The sequence below is a fragment of the Artibeus jamaicensis genome, unplaced genomic scaffold (genome assembly GCF_021234435.1).
Source record: "Artibeus jamaicensis isolate MK-2021 breed Jamaican fruit bat unplaced genomic scaffold, CSHL_Jam_final contig_548, whole genome shotgun sequence".
NCBI classification, from domain to species: domain Eukaryota; kingdom Metazoa; phylum Chordata; class Mammalia; order Chiroptera; family Phyllostomidae; genus Artibeus; species Artibeus jamaicensis.
This window is the reverse complement of record NW_026521883.1, coordinates 8,894,867-8,921,991: the sequence shown is the minus strand read 5'-3', so window position 1 is coordinate 8,921,991 and position 27,125 is coordinate 8,894,867. Positions and strand designations below refer to the sequence as shown.

Genomic DNA, 27,125 nt, shown 5'->3' with positions numbered 1-27,125 from the left:
TAGATATAAAATGTGAATTTATGGTAAAGATCTATGTGACAGATTATTTCTACCTGTTTACTACTTGATGGGAACTAGATGGTAGAGGAATTTAAAAAACTGACTTTACTACTTGTTGATAATCAGAATGGGGACATGACTTAAAAAAATTTAATAGTGCTTTTTTTAAAGGCACCTCTCTTTAGTATACATATGCATACTAGTTAGTTGTAATTGCTCTTAGGGAAAGATACACTCTCCTTGCCTTTGACATAAATAAAAATTTTATTTAAGTCTTCTTTTGTTATTCAGGTAGAAAAGTTATTTTTAATTACTGTTAAAAAGTGGGAAGTGAGGTAATCTTTTTGACAATAATCTTCTGTTCTCCAATAGTGCCATATTCTTTGAAAGTCAAAGTAATTCCTTGTAAATAAGGCTTTTAATAAATTACAAATGTGTAAGGTCTTCTCCACCTTCTTCCTAACTACTTAATGCACTGTTGCACAGCAACAATTTTCCCCCGCTGCTTTGTTGGAAGTCTGAGAGTCTGAAACCTGCACTGGCTTGGATGAGCTTGGGGATTTTTCTGGTGCCAGGGGTGCAAATATCCATTGTAGAAATCAGTAGCTGTTAGAGTTTTCTTGAGCATCACTGACCGAATACCAATCCAGCCATCCTAAAGGGCAAAAGACAAATAATGAATATGAAGTGGTAGTAAAACTATCAGTGCAAAGAGCACTGTAACATACATGATTCTTTGTCTCCAAAAGTTTATTACCTGCCCTGGCCAGCCTGGCTCAGGGGGTTGGGCCTTGTCCCACAAAGTGAAGGGTCTCTGGTCCAGTTCCTGGTCAGGGCAGAGGCCTAGGTTGCCAGCCCAGTCCCCATTTGGGGGAATGGATGTTCCTCTTGCACACTGATGTTTCTCTCCCTCTCTCCCTATCTTCTCCTCTTTCAAAATAAAATCTTTTTGGGGGGTTTCCTTTTTGGCCTCTGTGGGCCGGCCGCTACGAGTGTTGTTTTGCCCATGTCTATAAAAAATTTATTACCAAGGAGTGATAACAAATGTACAGATCTGTATAAACCTATTTAAACACAGAGGGAGCAGAATAAAAAGGTATTTTTACATGATGCTTTACAGTTTTCAGAGTGGGTCCATGTATCTTATTATGACTGGGCATCAAAGTATAACCACTCTAAAGGTAGACAGAGCCAATACCAGCTACAGAGAAAGCTGAATTTAGAAGAGAAAACTAATGCCCAGAGAGGGGGAGTAACCGATCCAAGGTGACATAACTAGTGGGACTTAAGCACCAGCTTCTTCTATGAGAACAAACTGCAGAGCCAGACGAGAACGAGACATATGCACCTGATGTTCTTCCACAAGAAACACAGAGAAAGGCTGAGGTAGGAGTTTGGTATCTGCAGTCTGCGTAGGTCATTTCGATCTATCACAGTTTAAACACCTTTCATGAGCACGAAACTTCTCTCATAAACACCACATGAAGTAAATGGAAGGGATGTGGAACACTTCTTAGGAAAACATCCTTGTCTTATGAAACAATAATGGTTCCAAAATAATTTTAAATAATTTAAAAATTTCCCATCTAACCACAGTTGAACAGTGAAAGCAAGTGGGACAGACGCACGTTAGTACTCCGTGCTCCGACACGACTTTCATGACAGCCCTAGTAACAAGATGACTTGTAAATTAAACAAGAGCTTTGTTAATTAAATTTGGTTAGTTAGAATATAGAAGTTTCTTTTATGGAAGCACGAAAATTACTGAACATTCTTTCACTGTTTGACTAATAATGCCTTGGCAAATTTCATCACTTTCAAATTATACTAGAGATTCTACTATTTCTTTTTTTTTATCCTCACCTGAGGACATGCTTATTCTTTTTAGAGGGGGGAAGTGGGGGAGAGAGAGGGAGAGAAATGTTAATGTGAGAGAAAAACATTGATCAGGTGTCTCTCATAGGGGAAGGAACTTGCAACTAGGCAGGTACCCTGACAGGGAATCGAACCTGTGACCTTTCAGTTTACGAGAAGACGCTCCAACCAACTAAGCCACATAGCCAGGGCAAGACTCTGCTGTTTCTTAGGAAAAACTGTCCATTGACTCAATCTGATGGACAAGTAGTTCAGTGAAGTCCTAATTAAAAATGATAAATTATGCAAATTGATAAATGATAAATGATATAAGTTCAGTAAAACAAGTATGATAATTTAAAACTAAAGGAAATGTACCTTGCAGCAAACCAGAAGTATCTGTGACTGTTTGTGGTATATTATGGATCCTGGAATAACAGCCTGTCCTGTTAATTTTGGATCTAAAGAAGGAAGGATGGGGAAAAAAGGATATTAGAGAGCAAGAATAATTATACAACCTCACTGTACTTCTTAAAGATCAAAAACATGCTGGGAGGCAGTACTAACACGAGAGAGAACACATCTGCTGATGACCTGACTCTGTGACCCAAACCTTACGATGGAGCCACAGTGCCCTGTGTGTATCTCAGACCCAAAGAGAAGCTTCCCATACAGATAAGAAGCTAATGAGTCTTTTACTCAGTTTCTCAGAGATCAACCTAAAAATGTTGACTCAAAGTTTTGACCATTTGGGGAAAATAACTAGCTACCAGTGGAGAGATACACAGGAGGCTTAGGCTCTAAGCTGGCCCCTTCATCCATGAGCAAACAAATCCCAATTCCTAGATTTCTGGGGAACTCTGACTCCCTCTGAACTACAGCAGCACCTGCTGCGGCTCACACTCCTTCCGTCCACCACATTGTGTGTGTGTGTGGGGGGGGGGGCACTGATGGACCACAGAACAGGCCTGTAGTGTGAAATGCTATCCCCTGGCCTAAGAGCCTCAGTCAGCTGCCCAGACATTTTCATTAGGATATTTACCAGACTGACATTAACCAAGTTATTCTGCACTCCCTGAAAACCTTAGTGTAGGAAACCACAGAGTTTAACAATGGGATTGTAACACTGCTCTGCCTACTTCCCAGGTTCTGATGATGATTAAATGAGAAAATACATGTCTATGAACACTAAATGAATGTAAAGTATTATCACTGTTGAACCAAAACAAACTAAAAGAATCCTTATTTTAAGTAAATGTGATTTATGGTAAAATGGACACATTTTCAAACAGACTATAGTGAACAATTTTCCATGTTAGCTATTCAAAAGTTAGTACCAGTGAGGACTGAACTATCAACTTCTACCAAATCCAGAAGTTTAATGGTATTATCCATCCAGAGTGTCTGCAACGGAATCTGCAAATATAATTAAAGAAGGTATGATTAAAGAAATACACTTAACCCCCCAACCCTTTTTAACTAAAACTGTTAAATCGGGCCTGACTGGTCTCCCAATCGCAGAGGAACTGGGAACTCAGTTTCTAAGTCTTACAGAACAGAATATACAAATGATCCTCCACATCGGTCTCCAGGATTAAGGTCTTAATGTTAAATACTATTTTAAATCAATGTTTATATCTTTATTAATATTGCTAATTAAAAACATATGCACATTATAAAAATGTAAACATTACAGCAATTATATTAAAACATTTAGAAAGTGAAAATATTCTGTACTTCCATCCCCAGAGGTACATACCCACTCTTAACAGTTTGAGACATACAAGGAAAACATGGGTCTTTTTAAAACAAATATTATTATTAAAAATCTAGAACTTAGAGTTTTATAATTTTTTTTACTTAACCATAAAACAGTGGGGAACTTTTCATGAGTACACACTTACCTATTTCACTCTTTTTATCTGCTGCATAGGATTTCATTTAAAAATTTTATTGATTTATTTATTTATGGGGGGGGGAGGGAAAGAGAAGGAGAGGGAGAGAAGCATCAATGTGCAAGAGATACATCAATTGGCTGCCTCTCATATGCCCCCAACTGGGGACCTGGCCAGCAATCCAGGCATGTGCTCTGACTGGGAGTCGAACCAGCAACCCTGTGGTTTGCAGGCCCGCACTCAGTCCACTGAGCCACGCCAGCCAGGGCTGAACATTAAATTTAAAAAATTAGATTTGGCCCTGGCTGGTGTAGCTCAGTGGATTGAGCATGGGCCTGTGAATCAGAGGATTGCGGTTCAATTCCCAGTCGGGGCACATGCCTGGGTTGTAGGCCAGTTCCCAGCAGGGGATTCAAGAAAGGCAACCATACATTGATTGATATTTCTCTCCTGCTCTCCTTCCCTTCCTCTCTAAAAATAAATAAATAAAATCTTTAAAAAAAAGAATTTTTCCCCCTATTTTGGGCCTCTTAGGATTCCATATGAATTTTAGCATCAGCTTGTCAATTTCTGCAAAGAAGTTAACTAGGATTTTTATAGGGATTGTGTTGAACCTGTAAGGCAGTTTGGAGACTGGTGCCATCTTAACAACAGTAAATCTTCCAATCCGTGAACACAGAGGTCTGTTTACTTAGGTCTTCTTGACTGTTCATTACCTCTAACAGTTTTTTGGGGGGATTCTTCACGATTTTCTCTATATAAGACCATGTCATCTGTACATAGAAATAGTTTTACTTCTTCCTTTCCAATCTGGTTACCCCCCTACCCCCACTCCCCACCTTGCCTAAATGCCCTGGCTACGACCTCCAGTACAATGTTGAACAGAAGTGGTGAGAGCAGATGTCGTTCTCTTGCTCCTGATCTCAGGAGGGAAGCTTCAGTCTTCCACCATTCAATATTTTAACCGTGGTTTTTTGTAGACGTTCTTTATCGGGTTGGGGAAATTCCCTTCTATGCTCAGTTTATTGAACATTTTTATCATGAGAGGACATTGGATTTTGTCAAATACTTTTCCTGTATCTACTGAGAAAATTCTGTAGCTCTTGTTCTTTATTCTATTAATATGTTTTTTGTATGTTGAACCAACTTTGCATTCCTTGGATAAATCTCACTAAGTAATAGTGTATAATTCTTTCCTATATGTTGTTTGATTCAGTTTACTAATGTGTGGAGGGTTTTTGCCTCTATATTCATAAGGGATATTGACAATTAGTTTTCTTTTCTTGTAATGTCTTTATCTGCTTTTGCCAACCTTAGGTTTTGTACTAGTTGCTCCTTTGCTTGGAATGTTCTTTTCCTGATCTTGGCATGGCTGGCTCCTTATTGTCTTTCAATTCTCAGCTTAAATGTTAGTTCAGAGAGGCCTTCACCATCTATCCAATCTAAAATAACGCCCAGCCCTGGCTGGTGTGGCTCAGTGGATTGAGTGCCAGCTGAACTGGATGGCTGCCAGTTCGATTCCCCATCAGGGCACATGCCTAGGTTGCATACTGGGTCTGTGGTAGGGGGTGTGTGAGAGGCAACTGATTGATGTTTCTTTCCCTTTCTTTCTCCCTCCCTTCCCCTCTCTCTAAAAATAAATAAAACCCAGCCCTCGCTGGTGTAGCTCAGTGGACTGAGCGTGGGCCTGCGAACCAGAGTATGGTGGTTCAATTCCCAGTCAGGGCACATGCCTGGGTTGCAGGCCAGTTCCCAATGGGGGACACGTGAGAGGCAACCACACACTGATATTCTCTCCCTATCTCCTTCCCTTCCCCTCTAAAGATAAATAAATAAAATCTTAAAAATAAATAAATAAATAAATAAACAAAAATAAAATAACCTCTAGTTAGTCTATCACATATCCACTTTAAATTTTCATCAAAGAACTTATCACAGTATATTTTTGTATGATAAAAAATATCAGCACACTATAAAAATATGCTGACACTTTTTATTTATTTGCTTATTTGTTGTCTTTCTTCTCATATCATCTTTATCTCTAGTACCTAGAATAATGCCTGACATAATATAGGCCTTTAATATTTTGTTTAATGAATTAATAAATAGAAGATATTTAATGAGCACCCACCCCGTGCCATATCCTGTACTAGATGCTTTAACACATCATATTAGCCCTAATTTTCTGATGAACAAACTAAAGATCAGAGGTTTCTTAATGTCACTCACCTAAAGTAGTTAAAATGCTAAATTTTATGTTTTTATATTTTACCACAATAAACATTATTTTTAAAAATGAATTTTAGGATTTTTAGGTTTAGTTTATGAGACTCATTACTAAAAATATTTTGAAAGTGAGTTACACACATATACACACACAATTAAGTAAAACTGCAATCTGACTTTCCACTTACTATATTTCCAATGGCACGATGAAGCCTGAGTATCTCCTCGGAAGTCTGGCCCTCCCATTCCACACAGCTGGTTGCAGCAGAAATCTTAGGGGCTACAAGACAAAGCCAGTGGCAAGAATGAATGTCAGGCTCCATGTCCATGAACTGATAACTATGGATGCTGAATGACTGACACAAGATCATTCATTATATTATTTTCTCAATTTTGAAAATGTTTGAAATGTTCCATAATATAAACATAAATAAATCATACAGGTACTAGAAGAAAACATGGATGAATTTCTTTATAACCTAGGTATAGAAATAAATCCTCTAACTATGATTCAGAATCCAAAAACAAGTGAAGAAGAAGATGAGAGTTGTGACTACATAAAAATAAACTTTTGCAAGACAAAAAGCAATGCTGTAAGTCAAAAAAAACAAGTGACAAACCAAAAGTATTTGCAATTTATATCACAGCACTTTATATCTATGTATATAGATATATAAGACATATAGCTATAGAACAAATATGACATTTATATATAATTATCATCTTTTGGGATACTTTATATCTATTATAAAATTGATAGATACTTTATATCTATAAAATAATAGGATTATTTATATCAATAATGTAAAGCACCCCTAAAAACTAAGAAGAAAAAGACCAAAAACCACATAGAAAATTTGGCAAAAGATATAATAAACCCTTCCCAGAAAAAAGAAATACAAATAAATCCTTAAACATATAAAAAGATCCTTAACCTCGCTTAAGGGGTAGTATGATTTAAATCTACTCCAAGATGTGATTCTTATCTATTAGAGTAGAAAGTAACATATGCATAAAGTTATCCACTATTTGAAATGGCAAAAGACTGGAAACAACCCAGACATCCACCAACAGGAGGTTACAAGTGAGGCCTCCACAGCCATAAAGAGGAATGAGGGAAACTTCTTCTTACTGATAGGAAAACCAAAGGTGCAGAAGACTGCATATTTTATGCCACCTTTGGGGGGGGGGACAATCAATTTCAATACCTGCATTCTTGCTTATTTGGACCAAAGGAAACAACTGGAAGCCTAAATAAGAAACTAACAAAAACAGTTACCTCACAGAAGGACGTGCACAGGACTGGAGGAGCTAGGGACTGAAGCAAGAGTCCTCTGAATATACCTGTTCAAATAGTTTTAACTGTTGAATCATGTAAATATTTGCTATATTCAAAAATAGGATTTTAATCATAAAGAAAAAAAGCAACCCTGAAAATTAAAAACAAAATGAAACAAATAAACCTAACTACATACCAAACTAGAAAACAAAATCATATGGAAAAAATAATTACCTCCAGTAAGTTTTGAACACAGCACTCTGACTATATACCCTTAGTAGGATATAGTCTATGGACAAAAAACAACAACAACAAAAACTGCAGAGAAATCTTAAATCCTATTTGGTAGTTTTACTATTTGTGGTAATACAGGTGTTATAATTTTGAAACTTTCATGCATGGAATATAAATAAACAGGTTAGTAGTATTAACTTAAAAAAAGATATTCAGTGTAAGAAAAAATATTATACCTAGAAATCCCTGTAATTTAAAATTGGAATCAGATAAAATCTGAATAAAAAAACAATGTGAACTGAAACATTTTTCAAGCTATAATGCCTCCCTGTCCCCCCGCACCTCTTCCTGGAGCACACTATTGTACCAGGTGGTTCCCAAACGCCGTCCCCCACTAAAATGTGTGACAGAGAGTTTACAAGCTGGTCCTGGGACAGCTTGTGACAGAAATTCAGGAAGCACTCAAAAATTCATTCCGGGGGTGGGGCAGTGGGGAGGTTTCAAAAGGATGCGGGAGCCGATGTTAAAAGGCTCCCACTGGTCAATTTGTGGCAACCTGAGCAGCACAAAGAATTATGAATGTAATTAACTGTAAAAACTGATAAATGAAGATCCATGAGCCAAGTATAATTTTTAAAAAACCTCATTTGCCACCATAACTGAAAGTAATTATGGCACCATCTCCTGACTCTCTAAATTGACAGAGAAAAAAATTGAGCATTTATCCTGCTATTTTAGGATGAACTAAAATCCACCCCCACTTAATAAAGCTCTTCTTTACAGAACAATGCCAATTATCAAATGTAAAAGGAGGTGCCCCCAGCTGATGTGGCTCAGTGGATCTAGTGCCAGCCTGCGAACCAAAGGGTAGTCGGTTCAATTCCCAGTCAGGGCACAGAGTGGGTTATGGGCCAGGTCTCCAACAGGGGGTGCACGAGAGGCAACCACACATTAATGTTTCTCTCCCTCTCTCCCTCCCTTCCTCTCTCTAAAAATAAATAAATACAATCTTTAAAAAACATAAATGTAAAAGGAGTTGGAAAACCCCTTTTGCAGTCCCTAGTGAAATAGTTAATTCAGGGAAGGAGCATCAATCCACGCTAAAACTGTTCTGTGAAAAATTGTTAGGAAACAGGATTTTTGCATGGCACCAAAGTTGCCCCACAGATTACCTGCTAATTGCAAGTGGAGAAACACATTTTTACATGGGAAAAAATCTACCTCAACCAAGTGATCAAACTTAGCTTCACTAGCCTTGATGCCACCTGGTATTATGGCTTATTCATGTGACCATCCTAAGATTTAGAAGGGACAGAGGCAAGGCTATTCTGAGCATATCCTTTTAAATAGTTTTAACTTTCAAATCATGTAAATGTTTTGCACACTAAAGAAATAAAATTAATTCCTAAATTTTAAAAAGCAATCCTTAAAATTAAAAGTGAACTGAAACAATTATCACTGAAACACAGTATCATGTACGAAATACTCTTTCCAAAAACTTTAAGTCTGAATCTAATCAACAGAAAGAGTAGGAAAAAAAATTTCCAATCTTTCATGAGGCTGCACATTAAGAGGGAGAAGGAGGGCCTACCAACCACTCTTTAGAAAAGGACATACAAGTGGGCATTCAACCTTTAGTCAAAATGAAGGGAAAGGCGCAAATGAAGAAGTCAGACTGTTCGGATGCCACCAAGACAAACCAACCTCAGGGAGAGGCAAGAGTCTCGGCAGCCCACACTCACCGTGGGTCACCCCCTCAGTTGGCTGCTGCCTTCCATGGCTTAAACTTTCAGGCAAATTTTTCAAAATTGAAATAAGCTAAAAAAGAAGAGCAATAAATTTAGGATGAAAAGAACAATAGCAGAAATACATCACAAGTCAGGATCACAAAGTTATCTACGGCTTTGAAAGAACTGTGTGGCAGGGAAGGTAGGAAACTGGATTTGGCTTTAAAGCACGTGTGTCTACTGGGCGGGGCTGCAGTAGAGACGATGCCCTCCACAGAGTGCAGGTCATTGGTTTGTTTCCAGCGAATGCTGAGCTCTGCCCGCCTGTACAAGCTTCCGGTGTCAGGACAGAGTATGCTCAGTTATGCACACCCTCACCCCACAATGGGGAAGGCAGTGGAGCCTCACATCAGTAGAGTGTTTTCTGGAATCATACAGTCCTGTATTCAAACCCCAGTTCCACTACCGACAAGCTGTGTCATTGTGGAAAAGTTATTTTACTTGTCTGTGGCCTTCAACATCATCATCTGTAAAATGGTCAACAGCAAGAGCTACCTCCAAGGCTTGTTGGGAAAGTAAAAAACAAGTCTATACAGTATCTAGGACAGTCTGGGCACACAAGCCAGCGCTCAATAAACGACCACTATAATAACAGCATTTCCAAGGTGAGTGCCTATAATATCAACTATACAAATAGTTGGGGGAAAAGTTTTCCTCTACAAAAAACTAACTAGTTCATATGAAAATGATTAATTTGGTCATTAAGCAAGTACTCAGACCCTACTGTATACAGATTCGGTGAGCTATGCAAAGCCCTGGGGTCAGCAGAATTCCAGTGCACACGGATGCAAATGACCGGGACACAGGCACAGAAGGGCCTGGAGGAAAGCTATGCGTCGCTTGGGAAATGCAGTTGGTTCAGCTTGACCAGGATGAAAAGAACGTCTAAGTGATTGAGGAGAGTAAAATTGGGAAAAATAGTCTAAAGCAGCGATTTGCAACCGGTATGCTACAGGAATTTTTAAAGTGTGCAGTACCTCACTATTTAGTCAGGGGCACTGACCTCTTTTCCCTTAGATTGTCAAAAAAAAAAAGAAAACAAAACAAAAAAGATGATGGCCGACACAACAATAGCTTTCTGGTGTGAATGAATCAAAATCATGCCTATTTTTTGTCAAATTGGCAAAAAAATCTAATTTTGGGGTGGCACAGAGTTTTTGTAATGAATTTGGGTGTGCCATGAAATGGAAGAGGTTGAAAACTGCCGGGCTAAAGCCTCACTGTAAAACATGGTCCATATAAGGCCCTGGGTTTCATTTGAAAACCTTTACGAAGTACCCACTCTGTGTAAATTTGCAAAGACTTACACGAGATCACAAATGCCATGCTAATTTTTAGGAAGTCAGGGATAGAAATCACTCTTTAAAAAAAACTTAAAATCATGTATCATCAAATTGGTCTTTTCATCATAACCACTTGGGAGGTGTACTCAGTGATGGAAGGTGGCAGGACATCAGAGAACTGTACCATGTCGGCACCCAGTCTGGACAGCACCGCTTCCAATTCCTTAGCGGTGCTCTTGGGGGGCACAGGAATGGTTTCCTGTTTGAGTATTGGACCTACATCAAATCTGCCAAAAAACAAAAAACAGCAACAACATAATTACTGACAGTTTCTTACAATCAAAATGTTCGTCGACATGTTTACACATTACAAGGATAGTTTACCCTTGGCCACAAATTTGACTGTTTGCCATTAATTAACAAGGGATAAATGTCAATTTCAAAGAAGGGTGAGTAAAATCTGGCCTGTATTTATATTTTAAATTAATTTTTCCTAAAAGAAAAAAAATATAAAGTTGCATGTCAGGGATTTCATTGCAATTATAGGTTATTCTACCATTAGTAATAAATAGTATGAAAAAATCTCTATTTGTATAATGAAAGCATAGAGCAAAAAATTTCTTTTCCAAGGAAGTACAATTAGGAAATTCTTAATAATTTTTCTTTTTTAAAAAAGACTGTTTATTTATTTTTAGAGAGAGGGGAAGGGAGGGAGATAAACAAAAGGGGGAGAAACATCGATTGGTTGCCTCTCACATGCCCACAGCCTGGGACCTGACCCAGAACACAGGCAGCGCCCTGACTGGGAATCAGACCAGTGACCTTTTGGTTTGTGGGACAATGCCCAACCCACTGAGCCACACCAGTCAAGGCTTCAATTAGTTCTTTCTATTGTGTATTTCCTTTCTCAAAGGACGAGAGTTTTGTGTAGATTATAGTCATTGTTGATTTTAAGTAGGTACAAGTATTTGTACTCCCACAAGTCCTATATTTTGCACCAAGCTCTATAAATACTGGCCACTAGCCTTTACTAGAAATACACTTTGTTCTGAATATTGATATTTAACTTGTGATTCTATTAATTCTATTTTTAACCTATGATCTTTGATAAAATATTTATTATGAAAAATTACAAACATTCAGAAAAACAGTCAACAGTCTAATGAGTCACTATATATTTTATACCCAAACTTTAGAATGATCAGTTTTGCCACTCTTGTTTCATCTAGTCCACCCCCTTCTTTCTGAAGTAAATTAAAGCAAACCCCAGACAGAGTTCTTTTTGTGAACTCATGAACTATTCTTTTTGATGGGAACATTAGGTGACAGTTGGCAAAGGCTTAATACATTTCTGAAGCAATTTTGAATAACTGCTCCTTAGATTATAGATGTAACAAAAAATTAAATGTTTAAGACAATTATTGGTATACATTCTTTTCTTAAAGATTTTTATTGATTTTGCCCTGGCTGGTGTAGCTCAGTGGATTGAGTGCAGGCCTGCAAACCCAACAACTGCGGTTCGATTTCCAGTCAGGGCACATGCCTGGGTTGCAGGCCAGTTCCCAGCAGGGGGTGCATGAGAGGCAACCACACATTGATATTTCTCTCCCTCTCTCCTTCCCTTCCCCTCTAAAGATAAATAAATAAAAATTAAAAGAAAAAGATTTTATTGATTTATTTTTAGATAGAGGGGAAAAGAAGAAGAGAGGGAGAGAGCAGTGTGTGGCTGCCTCTTGTGTGCCCCTGTCTCGCAACCCAGGCATGTGCCCTGACTAGGAATTGAACCGCGGTTGTTGGGTTCACAGGCCTGCGCTCAATCCACTGAGCTACACCAGCCAGGGCAGTATACAATATATTCTTATGTCAGGTTCCAAAAATTTTTAGACCATAGTTTGACTACTGAAGCCAAGGCCAGCAGAACGAGATTCGTAACAACTAACACACAGAAATCCATCTCTAACTTACATAATATATTTGATTAAAATCCAGTTGTCAATAATACAATTTATTTCAATTAATAAGTTAAAAACTTCACAAGGGCTTTAAAGAGATACTGCATAAACACCAAAATACACGTGGCTTATGTAAGAAACCAGGGAAAAATGGAAAGAGGACAAAAGCAAAGGAAGAACTCCGGAGTTTAAGAAATTACACTCCTCCAGTTTATTGTCAACATTCAAAATCACCAAAAGAATCTCCAGAAGAGAAAATAAGCTCTACCTTTTAGGTCTGATTTGCATAATCGTTACTCCAGTAACTGTGTCCCCATGAAGTACAGTGTGGATTATAGGGGCTGGACCACGCCACCGTGGCAGGCAACTGGGATGGACGTTCAATATGCCACTGAGTCAGAAAAGGCAGAAATTAGTATGCAAGTGGGCTGCACCATTTAGTGCCGCTACCTAAACTAACATACTACTCTTCATCATTAAGCTTTCCCAGAAAATGTGAAAAACTAACAGTTAAATCTAGTCTTGTATTACCAGAAAAGCTAGGTTCACTCTCTTACCATGAGACCAGTGAAACTTAAACTAGAAACAGAGCAAGAACAACTACTCATTGTTCCAAAGATGTCACACAGTGGCTCATGATGCCTAGGAGTTTTTAAAATAAAAACAAAAAGCATTTTTTTTTGCCCTGGCTGATGTAGCTCAGTGGATTGAGTGCAGGCCTACAGACCAAAGGATCAAGGTTTGATTCCCAGTCAGGGCACATGCCTGGGTTGCAGGCCAGTTCCCAGCAGGGGACGCATGAGAAGCAACCACACATTGATATTTCTCTCCCTTTCCCCTTCCCTTCCCTTCCCTTCTAAAGATATATAAATAAAATATATTTTTTAAAAAAAGCATTTTTTTACCGTATGAAAACCACCCAAACCCTATTATGCGGGCAGCACATGGAGGGTGTGAGTCGTATTTATAGTTTAGTTACATCACCACACTCACTTCTCTTAGTTTGCATACAGAATGCCTCAACAAGCTTCTTATGAATCCCCACCACCTTTGCTGTTTATCCCAACACAGCCATCACCCATTAATGAGCAACTTAAATAATTTACTGATCTGCCATTAGTTTAATGAAGTCTTCATCAGCATGAGCATGCGCTTGAGAGTGTGCGTATATGAGATAGTCTTATATTCTAAGTTCCACCATTCAGCTCAGTCTTACTCATTCAAGTACTAGCTGAGCACAGTCCACATGCTGCCAATGGTCAAAGATCCTGAGGATACAAGCAACAGTGAACCAAACAAAAAGACTTCTGCCCTCAGGGAGCTTATGTGCAAAGAGTGGGAGATAGGTGTTAAAAAAATAAAATATGTAAAAAGTTGTTCAGCTGGGGCTAAGGGCTGTGGACAAGAATAAAGCAGAGAAAGGGCTAGGACTATTGGGTAGGAGATTACAATCCTAATTGTGGTCAGAGAAGGTTTTATCAGTAAGAAGACAGTGGGCAAAAGCATAAGGATGCAAATGAACAGCCAAGCAGATACATGGGAGAAAAGCTTTCCAGACTGTGGGAACCCTAAGTACAACCTTTCTGAAGAAGGTAAACGATGCAAGATCAAGGCACAGCTGGGAGGCTGGTGCGCTGGGGTGGTGTGAACCTGAGGAATAGTAGTAGGAGATGAGCCCAGAGCCAGCAGGAGACCAAACCAAGTGGGCAGGTCCTCATAGGCCAATATATGGACTTCAACTTTTGTTTTGAGATGGAAAATGACCACAGATTTTGAGCAGAGTGATTGACTTATGTTTTAAAAGGATCACTCTGGCTGCCACACTGGTAAAGACTAAGAGGACCAAGGATGAAAGTAGAGACCAGTCAGGAAGCTACTGACAGGTGAGAGTGGAGGCGGTGAAAGTGATGGGAAACAGTCAGATTCTAGACAGAGCTAATAGGATTTCCGGATGGATGGTATGCATGGTATGAGATGACAAATCAAGAGTGACTCCAAGGTTTGGGGACCAAGCAATTAGAAGGCTGGAGGTGCCATCTGCAGAGATGAAGATTTTGGGGAGGAGCAGAATTGGAGGAGAATACAGGAATACAGTCTGGACCTCTAAATGCTGGATGTCTATTAGACACACGAGGAGGGCTGTGGAGGAGACAGTGGGTATCAGGGGCCGGGAGTTCAGGGAGAGATCTGAACTGGAGGGACAAGATGGGGTGTTGTCAGCATATACATGGAATTTAAATGAGGGTAGGTGAAAGCCCATAGACAATGATAAAGAACATGATACACTTTAATAATTCATACCACTAGTAAAATATTTTAAGAGGAAATACTAAAGGGAGCAGAATTAAGAGTTCAAGTCATTGCATCTCATAGATACCAGGTCCATATATAAAGACCAAGGTCTCTATACTGTATTTCCTTATAAATAAGACTTACTAGGGAAATTTAAGAATAAGAGCCTCACTCAAAAGTCGGCCAAATGAAGCGACCACTCCCACATCATATTCTCCAGATCCCACATCTGGCCATTCATACACTGGCAGCTGAGACTGGACCGCATATTGCTTCACTGGCAGTCCTTTTGGTGATGGGGAAGGCACGGTGACCACCTCCAGTTTTTCAATTAACTCTTCTTCTTTGTTTTCCCTTAAGTTGTGAAGATTGGAAGAAAATGTGATAGTGTTAAGATGACAGCTCAAAGCTAAACTACTTCACACACTTCTACAGTATTTCTATGATCAAATTCACGAAGCCACTGAATTTTTATTTTTATTTAATTCTAATTATTTTAAATAGCTGCATGTTGCTAGTGGTTACTGTTTAGACAGCATGGCTCTAGACATGTCTTATGCACACAGAAACATATACAGTATAGACATTTTATACAACTGAGATATTATGTATCCTACTCTGTATTTTGTTTTTGTTTTTCTCCCCTCTTAACACTATATGAATAGTATGGTGTTAAGAACACTATATTTCTCCCATAATAGCACTATATATATATGCTATTATGGGAGTCTTTTGAAAAATAGGTTAATTATACATTTGCTTATATATGCAATGAACATTCTAGAACAAGAAACTAAAAACAGTGGCTGTCCCTGAAGAGAGCTGGGAGACAGAGGTGGGAGGAACTCACCCTTCACTGCATATTCTTCGAATCTTTTGAATTTTGTACATAACCGTGTGTTACTCAAACAATAAATTCTTGGGGGAGGGGGATGCGTTCCATGGGCATCATTCCATGACAGTACATGCTGCACTACCTCATTCTTTTTACTTGCTGTATAGTATTCCGTCTCCCAAGGAGCTGTTCATTTATTTATTTAGCAGGTATTACATCTCATGTTGAGGAGTTAGGAGAAAAGGAGTATACAGGATTGTCCCACAAGTCCTCCAAGTGGAGCATCAACAGCAGGGTGAGGAGGATACATGCAGCAAGAGCTGTAGAAGGCAATATGGGCAAAGTGGCCTGCGGAGAGGGTGTTATGGAGGGCGTGCAAAGGCAGCACGTAGGAAGGGAGTGTTTCATGGTGTGTACAGCAGCATGTGGAGGGAGGAATATGACATAAGGGGATTGAGAAGGAAGTCAGTATGAGGGGCTGCTGTGAAGTACAGTATTTGTAGGAGAGATTTGATGGAGAAGACAGAAATGAGTGGGGGTGGTGGGCTGGATGCAGCAGGAAAAAAAGAAGTGAGGAAATAAGAAATGGAGGTTGGGGGAAAGTAGGCAGAGCAGTATATACGGGTATAGACGCCACATATCATTGGCTTTCAGGACAGGTTGGATCACAAATAATTTTTTCCAGTAAACAAGATTTGTTAAATTTTAGAAATACTAAATGTATACCTAAGAGTTCTGATTTATAAGTGTACTCATTTGAAAACAGTTTGTTTTTGGACTATGTCCTCATTTCAGCCCCAGAAAACTAGGTCTGGCTGTACACAGGGAGCAGAAGGGAAGCGACGGAATAAGACATGGGTGTGCAAGGGGAGGCCTGTGCCTGTTACAAAGCCCAAGGGATCCGAGGGTACAAATCGGATGAATCCGAGGAAGTAAAAAGGGGAGGACTTTAAAGTCAGACCCCATTTTAGTCCCAATCAGTTCAGCTGATGATCTTGGGCAATCGCTTAACCTCTCTGAGCTCCGCTTTCGTTAAAAGCAAACGGACAGGGAGGCGGTAGGACTGGACGGAAGCGAGGCCCGCAAAGCGGCTAGTACCTGCATGACACCGCTGGGTCAGGGCAGCGCTCGGGGAACCAACGTACAGGACCGGGAGAGTGGGCTGCGGGCCCGACAGTCCTGGGCCGCACACCTTCCGGGCGCCCGGATTTGCCGATATCTGGGCCTACCCAACTCCGGCACCGCTGCTTTCCCCTACAGGAGCCCAAACAGCAGGGACGGGCCGCAAAGACTGGACATCAGCGCCCTCTGCAGCCGGGCCCCCTAAACCCGGCCCCGGTACCTGGCAGCGTGCAGTGCCCGTAGCGCCTCGCGGGCGAATTGGTCTGTGCCGAAGAAGAGCACCCGCCAGGGCGGCTTCTCGCGGACTCGGGCGCCCCGGCCGTCCTCCACGCCAGGGGACCCGCAGAGGCCGGCCAGCGCTCGCCACTGGGGGCTCGGCCTTCGGCCAGCGCCGCCACTGCCCGGCAGGGGTCCCCAGCAGCGCCTCACTAGCACCCTCATTGCTTCCGCGGGGCGGCCTACCCCGCGCAGGCGCGTTGGGCTGACCGGGAGGGCGCAAGGCTCGCGGGGCGGGACCCAGGAGGGGTGGGGAGGAAGCCCCATGGGCGGGTCTGACAGCAATTGGGGGCGGGGTCTGTCTGATTGGAGGCGTGGCCAGTCGTGTTGGAGATGGTGAAGACATTTGCCGGTTTTAAGAGTCCACCTGATTTTTGTTGCATTTATTTGAACGATTTATCTAATTTCCCGAAAGAACTCTTTTGGGAACAAATCATGTGTTTCAGGCAATGAAATCTCATTTATTTCCGTAATGCTGTGTCATTTTCTCAGCCACGATGACTAATATTTCGTGTGTATTTTACTCTATGCCGCGCTTTGACTAAGCATTTTGATTAGTTCCTTAAGCCTCATATCAACCATACCAATTAGATATTATCCCAAACATTTTACTGAATAGAATCCGAGGCTCCGTAAAATTAAGTAATTACTTAAGCCTCACAGCTAGCCCATGTAGCTCCAAAGCGTGATCCTAACCATTCACAGCAATCCAATGTACTATGAAAGTCGGTGTCCGTATTTTGCACATGTGGAAAATGTGGCTCAGTTACTTGCTCTCATAGTCGCTCTGGCGAATCAAAGGCACAGAAGGATACCATATAGGAGATTCTTAGGGAAAATAGGCGGGGGGCAGGAGGTGCTCTTAGAAGACCTCTAAGGACCTCCAGTGATTAGATTCTGTATTCCCGAGGCCCATGCAGTGGCCTCCTTGAATGTGGTCACACACCCTGGCCATAGAGGGAAGACCAGACCCCTTCTAGTCACTCTCACCAAATTTCCCCATCACACAGGCTTAGGCCCAGTGACCCCGGACCAGTCCTGTTTCCTAAACTATGAGCTTTGCACATCTCTGCTTCCATGCCTTTGCTCATGCGGTTCTTCCTAGATGCCGTCCCTACTTCCCTTGCTCTCTAAGTGCTATCTGTTCTTCAATACCAAGTTCAGACATACTCCCCTGAGCTCTTGCCTGTATGCATTTTATGTCTTTCTGCATGCATCCCCTTGATGTTCTGTGGGGACTTTTGCTTGTCGCACAGTTTGGAGTTACTAAGGGAAGTTGTCTAATGTATACACAGATATTGACAAATTCACTTGAAGAGAGGCAAAGAGGAAGGGAGAGACTATGTTTTCAGTGATTCTTCTCATCTGATCATATAATGAGAAGGAAAGTGAGGTGGGGCCCCAAGCCTTTTACTCTTTCAATTGAGTTCTCTTTCAGTACCCTCTCTTAGGCTAAGTGGAATATGATTCTAATATCTTAAAAAATGGTCCTTTCCCATACAGCATGAGCTACAAATATAATCGAAATAGTCACTTGGGTTTTCACCTTAGAACTCGGCTGCTGTCTAAACTGTGGCTCTTTATATTTGTGTTAATGTCGTTTCTCTCCTTGAGTTAGAGAGCCTGTATTGCTACATTCAATTTTCAGCAGCTGTCCCCTGGAGCTGCTTTGAACTGTTCACAGCGCCCTCTGCCGACCATACGGTGACTCCTCAGTCTAAGGGGCCGACGTCGTCCACACACAGCTGCTTCAAACATCTGCCACCAACATCTAATTTTGATTTGCAGGAGACTTCTGTTTTATTGAAAATAATATTATTGTAACAATTGAAGTTTTCCCAGGATGATAAAATGGAAATTATTCTGAAACTCTTGGTAGTAAGCTAGAGATACATGGGGTTGGGGAGTAGTGTCCATTCCCAAGCCCAGACAAATCCACTGCTTGAATTAACTATAAGGTACACAGAGAGGCTGGGAACGCCCAATGGCAAGGAGTTTTAGGTAATAAATTTAGACGTCCAGAAAGCACACCCAGGATAATGCTAATTTGGCTGCTGCTCCAGTTTCCACAAATTTCTCCCCCCTGATGAATGGAGAATGTGTGCACATTAAATCAATGATATTACTCCAAATTCTGAGTCTGAGGGGCAAGACAAGAGCAATGTCACTGACAGAGAATGACTTGCTTGGTGGTAACCATGAAAACCTTTCAGCGTTGTATGCTTTGAAATGGAAGTGGTGAGAGAGGCGAGTAGAGACGTTTGGTAGAAATCTAGAACACGGGATTTGCCTCCAGGACAGAGCCAGCGGTTGGTGTAAAAAAGCTGATCCGGGAGTGGGAGGAAGCGGGAAACAGCTCTTCTCTGTGTTCCTCGTCGTCTGACCCTGACCATAACTACGTGTGTGTATGATTTCTGAGGAGTGGGGAGACTTGCCATAGTGTGTGTGTGTGTGTGTGTGTGTGTGTGTGTGTGTGTGATCAGCCCTTTGGCTTTGAGTCAAAAAGGAGGAGCAGCCAGAGCCTTTGGGAAGATGGAGCAGGGGCACGAGGAGGAAAATGGTCAGAGCTCTGGTTGGTAAGGTGGCGGATGCCTGAATCCACAAGAACTGAATATGGCCTGGGAAACAATGCCACATTTGACCAGGGGAAGGTCTGCCATACACATGCATTAGACCAACGTCAGGAGCAGAAACTGAACCTAGGGGCACAGCCCAGCGGAACCTTTAGGGATGCAGCCTTTAGTGAGAAGTTCCACGAACTGTGCTAATGCCATCTCCTGCCTGTAGATGCAGCAGAAGTCCGCGAGGGAGCGCTGCTCACCAACATTTTTAGTCATTGACGGGTTTGGGGCAGGATAACTGAAAGCAGCAGCGCTTCAGATTCTGATTGGGCCGTCTGTATGGTTACTGTCCTTTGTGGTCTCAGTAGGAGATGTCACTCCCAAATCTGTCCAGCCTCCCTATAAAGCAGGCCTGGGCTGCAAGGCCATCTGCTGGGGACAGATCGGGACACGCTGGCCATGCCCCATGCCCCACAGATGATGGAGAAATACTAATAAGGCTGTTCTATGCAACAGACTCTTCCCCACCAGGACACTGGGAGCGCTAAAGAGGCCGCGTGGGCCAGCAGGACTGGGTGTCTGTCCTTGAGGAGAGAGACTAGAGAGGTCACATGACCTCTCCAGGAAGCAAGGTGTGAGACTACAAGACTGAGAAGCAGCTTAGGGATAAGGAGCTATCTCTTTATTGCTGACAGTCGACCTAATAAACCAAGAGAAATCTAAATATTGCCCACAACTAAAGGAGAGATAAATATTGTCCACAATGAATCCAGAAGCATAAATATTTCTTTCTCATGGATTATGCACCTGTTAAACAAAAAGCTCTCATGACTAAATGCTTTTTAGAAAGAAGAGATTTATTGAACCAAATGCTAGCCAGAAAAGGACCAGGTGCTTGGGCACAAAGTCTAAAGCACCAGCAGCAGGGCTAGATAGAGAAAGCAACATGGCTGCTATCCTGGGGTTGACAGCCTCTGTATAGTCAGGTAGGGGGAGAAAGACGTAAATTGTTTTTGAGAGAATTCACACTGGCAATGGATAAAGGGGGTGGGAGAAGGTGACGTGGTGCTAGTTCCTCAAGAGGTGCAGAATCCAAGGAAAAAGTGTTTGTACTTTAGGATTGGTCATGGGCAAACAGTCTGGAAAGTTCAAGTGCAAGCAAGAAGTAGAGGCTCCTGGGGGTCAGTGGCTACTGGCTATTTGCTTTAGTAACTGCAGAAATAGCCACCTGAAAGTTAATCCAAAGTTTAAACATTCAGTAGTATAAGCGGTCTTTTGTTGGTTTTGGTCTGCAGTTGTTAACCGGTGAACTTCTGGTCTCTCCCTTTCACCCTCCGGGCCTGCTGCGATTTCACTCAGGATGTCTCAGAAGTGTCTCCTTGTCATTCTTGTCCTAGAACCGGCCCACTGCACCTTTCAAAGAGCCCGGTCAGCTCCAGGATGACAGATGTGTCTGGCCCCTCCATCCAGCCCTGCTTCCGGTGGTTTAGATGGTATGTGACCTGGTCCTTTTTCTGGCTAGCGTACGGCCCAATAGACCCTTCTTTCAGAAAATATTTTGGCCAGGAAGGCTTTTATTTAACAAAGGAATAATACCAATATGGGTACAAACACTTCTGGCAATAGCGATTATGTGTGTTTTGTATGCCTACTTGCCTCCATGTGTGAAAAAAATGTAAAAAGTGATCAACTGGGCAAGAAATTAAATAATGTAAAGAGATTTCTTTTTTTAAACCAAAACAGATCTGCAAAAATTATCTGGCCAAAAGGAGGGTCTTTAAAAGAAAAATTGTCCCAATACCATATGCTCTCATATGTGGAATAAACAAACAAAATGAACAAACAAAACAGAAACAGATCCATAGAAATCTGATGGTTGAGAACAAATTGATGGTTGCCACATGAGAGGGGGTTTGGGGGCCCGGGTGAAAAGGGTAAAGGGATTAAGAAGTACAAAGTGACAGTTACAGAACAGTCACGGGGAGGGAAAGCACAGTTTCGGGAATATAGTCATTAATACTCTAGTGACCGTCTGTGGTGCCAGGTGGGTGCCAGATTTATCGGGGGAGCCTTTTGGAAGTTACATAAATGTCTAACTACTATGTTGTACACCTGAAACTAATATAATATTGAATGTCAACTGTAGCTGAAAAAATTTTTAAAAGAAAGAAAAATTGTCCTGAAACTGATGCAGGACAGAACTTTTTTCCTTCTTTAATGATTTAATTCCCAACTTCCTTCTGGAAAGAAATTAGGATTCCTATAGAAAAATGCTTAGAAAATTTTCTGATAAACTTTAAGAGGATTAAGACTTGTTCTGGAAAACTAATCGCCCACTCACCCAACTGACAACAGCCAAGAGTCTCTGTGACCTTTTAATTGAACATTCTTTTCTTTTTAAAAAAATCTAGACTAACCACTATTATCTACCCATTCACCAAAAGTGAATTTCTAAGGTGGGACGACCAGAGGCCTTTCCCCTCACAGCAAGATTGTAATAGAACTCTGATTCATGACATAGTCCTAACTGAACTGTCTGGAGTGTTTTCTTTAGTCCTAGGGACAACCGTATGCCCCCTCTGTTCCCCTAAAGAATGGCGACTTGCTTGTGAAAGCTGGGAGCAACCACATGCAGCAAAGTAACACCCAAGCCTGACTTACCAAGCTCTTTGACATTCCTCAAACACACTGAGCAAGTTCTCTTCCAGAGGAGGCTATTCAGAGTGCGGGTTATGGGAATGATTAAGCCTCAAGCACCTCCTATAATTAAAACAAAAGGCTGAGCACTTTGATTTTATTCTGCTGTTGGACTTTGATTTATTCGGGGACTGAAGAAGATATTTAGTTATAGTGTAACCAGAAACAAGGGGTCAAAGACATACAGAGCATTAAGCTTTCCGAAGTGGGGCCACTGGCCTGGGAAGTCTCACGTGACACGCAGGTGAGATGAAAGGGGTGAAGGCGGAGGCTGCAGAACGACCTTCCCCGGAGGAGGTACCTGCTTTGGGTCATGCTTCACGTCAGTTTCCACCCAAACTTCCAATACTCTGTAAATGTTCCCAAAACGCTTCTAGCAAAACATGAATGTTGAAAGAGCATTTCACCCTGGCTGGTGTGGCTCAGTGGATTGAGCACTGGCCTGTGAACCTAAAGGTCACTGGTTCAATTCCTGGTCAGGGCATGTACCTGGGTTGCCGGCCAGGTCCCCAGCTGAGGGTGGGCGAGAGGCAACCGATTGATACAGCTCTCAAACATTGATGTTTCTCTCCCTCTCTTTCTCACCGCCTTTGCCTGCCTTCTAATAAATAAACAAACAAACAAACAAACAAACAAATAAGAAAGAGCATGTGTTCATTCAGATCATTTCACTTCAGTGTGTAGATGGCTCCCCTCTGGACACCCGCCCTTCCTCTCAGCCGCCCTGTTGCAGATGGAGACATCAGGCCGGTGCTGAAGCACCAATAATTTGGGATTTAGTTGCCCTACATTTTCAAAAATGCCCTCACTAATTCTACTCCCTTTTCCCCCTCTGGGTTTAATACAAAAAGTGGCCCCTAAAAAAAATGCTGTTCCATTGGTACCATAAACCAACCCCTCCCCTGTTCTTGAACATTTAGGGTTGTTTTTTTTTTTACCATCTTAAACGAAGTTGCAATGGATGTCCCTGTGCATATATCTCTGCTCCTGTGGGTCACCTTTCCTCACATCACCGCTTTTAGATTTAATTCTGTTTTCCACGAAGTTTTCTCTACCAGAAGAGAATGTGGTACCAGAAACTTGACAGCATTATTGTTCAAGTTAAATCATTGAATGGGTCTCTGAGTGTAAGTGATGCTTATCGAAGTGAAGAAAAGAACGAACAGCTAGCCAAGGGCATGTCCGCCCCCCAGGGAGCAGGTGGACCCGGGAACACAGAGCAGCCGCTGCCTCTGTGAAGCCTTCCGGTCGTCAGCCCTCAGCCGTAGTTCTCATGTTGTCTGGATTCACCCGCTGGGAGGTCATTTGTCCATTATATCCTATGGTCCATTTTGTGGTCCTTTTTTGCTTTTTCCTTTTTTCTGCTTGGCACTTGGGCATAATGGCTGGGGCTGCATCAGCCACCTTGAAGCCATGAGGGAAACTCAGAAACCTCAGCCCTGATTCCCTTGAGCTTTAGACATTAGTCGCTGGTTACTTCAGAAATCCCTGTATGAGAACATACACCCTTATGTGTTTAAACCATTCCAACCAGGTCTTTGTGACCCAGAGCCAAACACAATTTTTAACCGATGTGAAAGGGTTCCCTGATGAGATGACATGTAAGCTGAGACTGGAAGAATTATGAAGATATTAAGATGGCAGATACTAGAATAGCACAGAAAAGCCAAGAGCCCTTTCCACTGCACTGCACTGCACTGCTAATTGCCCACCATCTTCCAGGCAGCGGGACAAGGGAAACATAAGGAAAGGAGATTCTAAGGCAGAATTGACTTGTCCAGAAGTGATATTTGAAACTAGGAGGGAGGGAGAGCTTGGCAGGCTTGTACACTTCCTGCGTGGCACTTGTCACACCGCGGTCGCAGTTACGGGATCCCTGGTGTGACCACCTTTCTGTCTCCCCACTAGACTGAAATCTTCATGAGGTCAGGGGCAGTGTCTGTGGCTGGCCATCACTAGCGTAATGCCTGACACAGAGCAGGCACAGAAGAACAGTGGTTAGATAAGCTACAGCGGGGAGAACTAGGGTAAGAGGAGGAATAAAAGAGAAACAGGCAGAGGGTTGGAAAACCTGGGGTGGCGCAAGCTCCCCATGATTCTCCTCCAAGGCACGCAGGGAGACTTCCGGTCAGGGATCACTTCAGGGACCCCCCCTGGAATGGCTGTCCGGCTCCCAGCCTTTCTTTCCTGGCGACCTGACAGGCATGAGGTTTGAGCTGGTCATCCACAGCATCTTGGCCTTGGCTAAAACAATTGATTCAAAACATGGGGACATGACCCAGGTCAGGACAAGGAGAGCCCTTTCTCAGAAATTGCCAAGGTGGAGTTGAGAGAAGGGACCCCTTCTCCTCCAGCTGTCAGGGTGTGAGTTGGAACTTCCTGCAGCCTGGTCCAGCTTCCTGGAAATGGCTAGTCTCTGGGGATGGGCTTGACATCCGGAGAGAAGCAGGGAGAGAGCTAGGGAGAGAAAGAGCTAAGGATCTTCAGGCTCCTGGTTCCAGCTCTCCCTAAGGTCAGCTCCACCCGGCTCTTCCCAGTCGTACAAGCCAATAGTCACCTTTTGAATTCCTTTGGTGCTTAACAGAGTGGGTGCTAGGTTCCTCTTGAGATCTATCAGCAGCTTTTCTCTCCAAAAAGCACCCTGGATCTGACCACTTCTCTGCCTCCACAGTCACACTCTGGTCCAAACCACCGCTACCTCTTTCTTACCTGGACAAACGCAACAGCCTCCCAATAGACTTCCCCATCCCTCTCTGCCCAACAGACCAGTGACGATAAATGTCAGTCAGATCAAGTCACTTCCCTGCCTAAACCCTCCAGTGGTTTCTCACGACGTCCCAGCTCCTCGTCCTGTTTTACAAGGCCCTGCGAGATCTGCTTCTGTCTACCCTCCAACTTAATTCTACGCCTCTGCCCCTCCTCACCCCGCTTCAGCTCCTGTGCCCTTCAGGGCCCTCCCTTTCATTCCTCAGACTCCTTGAGCTCATTTCTTCAGTACCTTTGTACCCGCCATCCCAGGTCTTTGCGTGGCTCCTTGTTAACTCTGGTTTTCAGTATGGAATGCGGCACTCAGAGCTCTCGGGCCCCATCTTTTTCTTTATCATTCTGTTGTTTACATTATTCACAGAAACTGACACTAGCTGAAATGATCTTGTATATGTTTTGGTAACTTTTTGGTTGTCTGTCTATCCCCCCTAGAGTGTGAACTCCAGGAGAGCAGGGTTCGTGCCTGTCTTGTTTACCATGTCATCTTTGTAGCAGGTACTCAAATGATATTTATTGAATGAGTGAATGGGTGAATGAGTTACACAATGAAGAGTTGCTGGAGTTCCCCGCAGGCCCCCAGGCTCCCTGCTGGGCCCCTTCCCTCCGCACCGTGCTCTTGTGCACACCGTCGACCTCCACTGAACTCCTAGCGCACCTTGCACCTGTCACTTGAACTCACTCAACTTCTGTTACCTCATATGTGACGTGGGAACCCTGCTCCTTGTCTAGCCAACTCCAAGGGTTGTTGGAGATTCAAGGAGCCAATGGGTGGAAAAGCCCACAGCCCACTGGTGGTCGGAATTGCATGGGCCTGGCCTGGTGAGGGAGAATCTTACTCCCGCTTCCCCACCGTGCACTCCCTACTCTGCGCTATTCGGCCTGGCCTGCTTCCTCCTTTCTGTATCACTCACACAGCCTCACATGCTCGGCCTTCCCCGCCCCTGGCCCTCCAAAGGTCTTTTATAGCTTCTGGTGAGGAATTCATGTAAGTCCATGACCGTCACTGTGAGAAAGAGCAGGCTGTAAAAGGCCAGGCTTGGCTCCCCGCGCTGTGGTTAAATATTGATGACACCGGCAGACAGAGGCCTGGGGAGGGCACATCGTGTAGCCCCCCGCCATGCTGGAACCCCCAGACCCAGTGTCCTCTCAAGTCCATCCCCCTGTGTTGGCAAGAGGGTCTGGATATTTTCTTTTTATTTGGAGCCAACATGTGAGAAAAAAAGCATTGGGCTCCTGGTTCTTTCAAGTTACTAAAGTTGGGTGGAGCCTATTTGTCATCTGAGGCCACTCATTCAAGAGGTCAGTCACCCCAGAAGAGCAGAGAAGACTCCAGGCCTGGGCGTGTGCTCTGAGCAGGGCTCCCAGGTGGGCTGGGCTGCTTCCAGCGCTGCAGCCCCAGGCCCAGGCAACAGTCCTGGGGAGAGCTCGAGTGCAAAGCCCAGCCAGTGCTCCGTGAGAGGAGGAGGAAGGAGACACAGAAGTCAGTGCTGCTCCCAACCGCAGATCGCGGCAGGCCCCAGGGTGAGTGTCTCAGCCTCCCTTGGGGATGGGCGGCCCACGGGCTTTGGTAGGAACCACAGCCCGATGGCAGATGGTTAGGTCTGCTTAAAGTGCAGGAATCTCCCAGAGGGGCCTAAGGAGACAGGACTACTAAATGCAATATGATATCCTGGATGGGCTCCTGGACCAGAAAAAAGACATTAGTGGCAAAGTAAAATCCAAATCAATCCTGAGATTTAGTTACGTTTTTTTAAAGCAGGGATATTACTGCGATGCTCGGTCTGGAAGGAAACTGGTGAAGCGTCCTCAGGGAAATGTGTCTTTGTTCCCGTGGCGTCTTACACGGTCCGGGAGGGTGGACTCTCGCTCCGGACCTGCATCGTCTTGTCATTTCAGTTTTCTGTTTGGTGGTAGATGTTTATTGTAACCATGTTACCATATTTGAGACGCACATTCCACTGCGGATCAGCCCGCAGGCAAGTGTGTGCGCTTATCCGGCTCCGCCCTCTCACAGCCTTGAGGTCCGGCGGACCCCGGCCTCCGCCTTCGTTCTTCCTCAGTGTCCT

The 27,125-nt window shown here is 43.0% G+C and overlaps 2 protein-coding genes across 4 annotated transcripts in view; one reads left to right on the top strand and one right to left on the bottom strand.

Moving 5' to 3' along the window:
* Nucleotides 1-240: 240 nt before the first annotated feature.
* MTFMT (mitochondrial methionyl-tRNA formyltransferase) lies at nucleotides 241-17,244 on the bottom strand. The gene is made up of 9 exons (XM_037155653.2): nucleotides 16,980-17,244; nucleotides 14,947-15,156; nucleotides 12,779-12,901; nucleotides 10,743-10,845; nucleotides 9,231-9,306; nucleotides 6,164-6,255; nucleotides 3,192-3,270; nucleotides 2,233-2,315; nucleotides 241-655 (listed from the first exon to the last, which is right to left on the bottom strand). Exons 1-9 carry the CDS (start codon nucleotides 17,198-17,200, stop codon nucleotides 464-466), a joined length of 1,179 nt encoding a protein of 392 aa, XP_037011548.2. The 5' UTR covers nucleotides 17,201-17,244; the 3' UTR covers nucleotides 241-463.
* A 2,899-nt stretch (nucleotides 17,245-20,143) lies between these two features.
* Nucleotides 20,144-27,125, top strand: part of SLC51B (solute carrier family 51 subunit beta) — a 17,429-nt gene continuing 10,447 nt past the window's right edge. The window contains exons 1-2 of one of the 3 annotated variants that reach the window (XM_053670080.1): nucleotides 20,144-20,228; nucleotides 20,994-21,089. The gene's annotated coding sequence lies outside the window, so the exon portion shown is untranslated. Of the gene's footprint in view, nucleotides 20,229-20,473; nucleotides 20,583-20,993; nucleotides 21,090-26,380; nucleotides 26,581-27,125 lie in introns of those variants that run through there. The other 2 variants (XM_053670079.1, XM_037155655.2) reach the window with 2 other exon arrangements.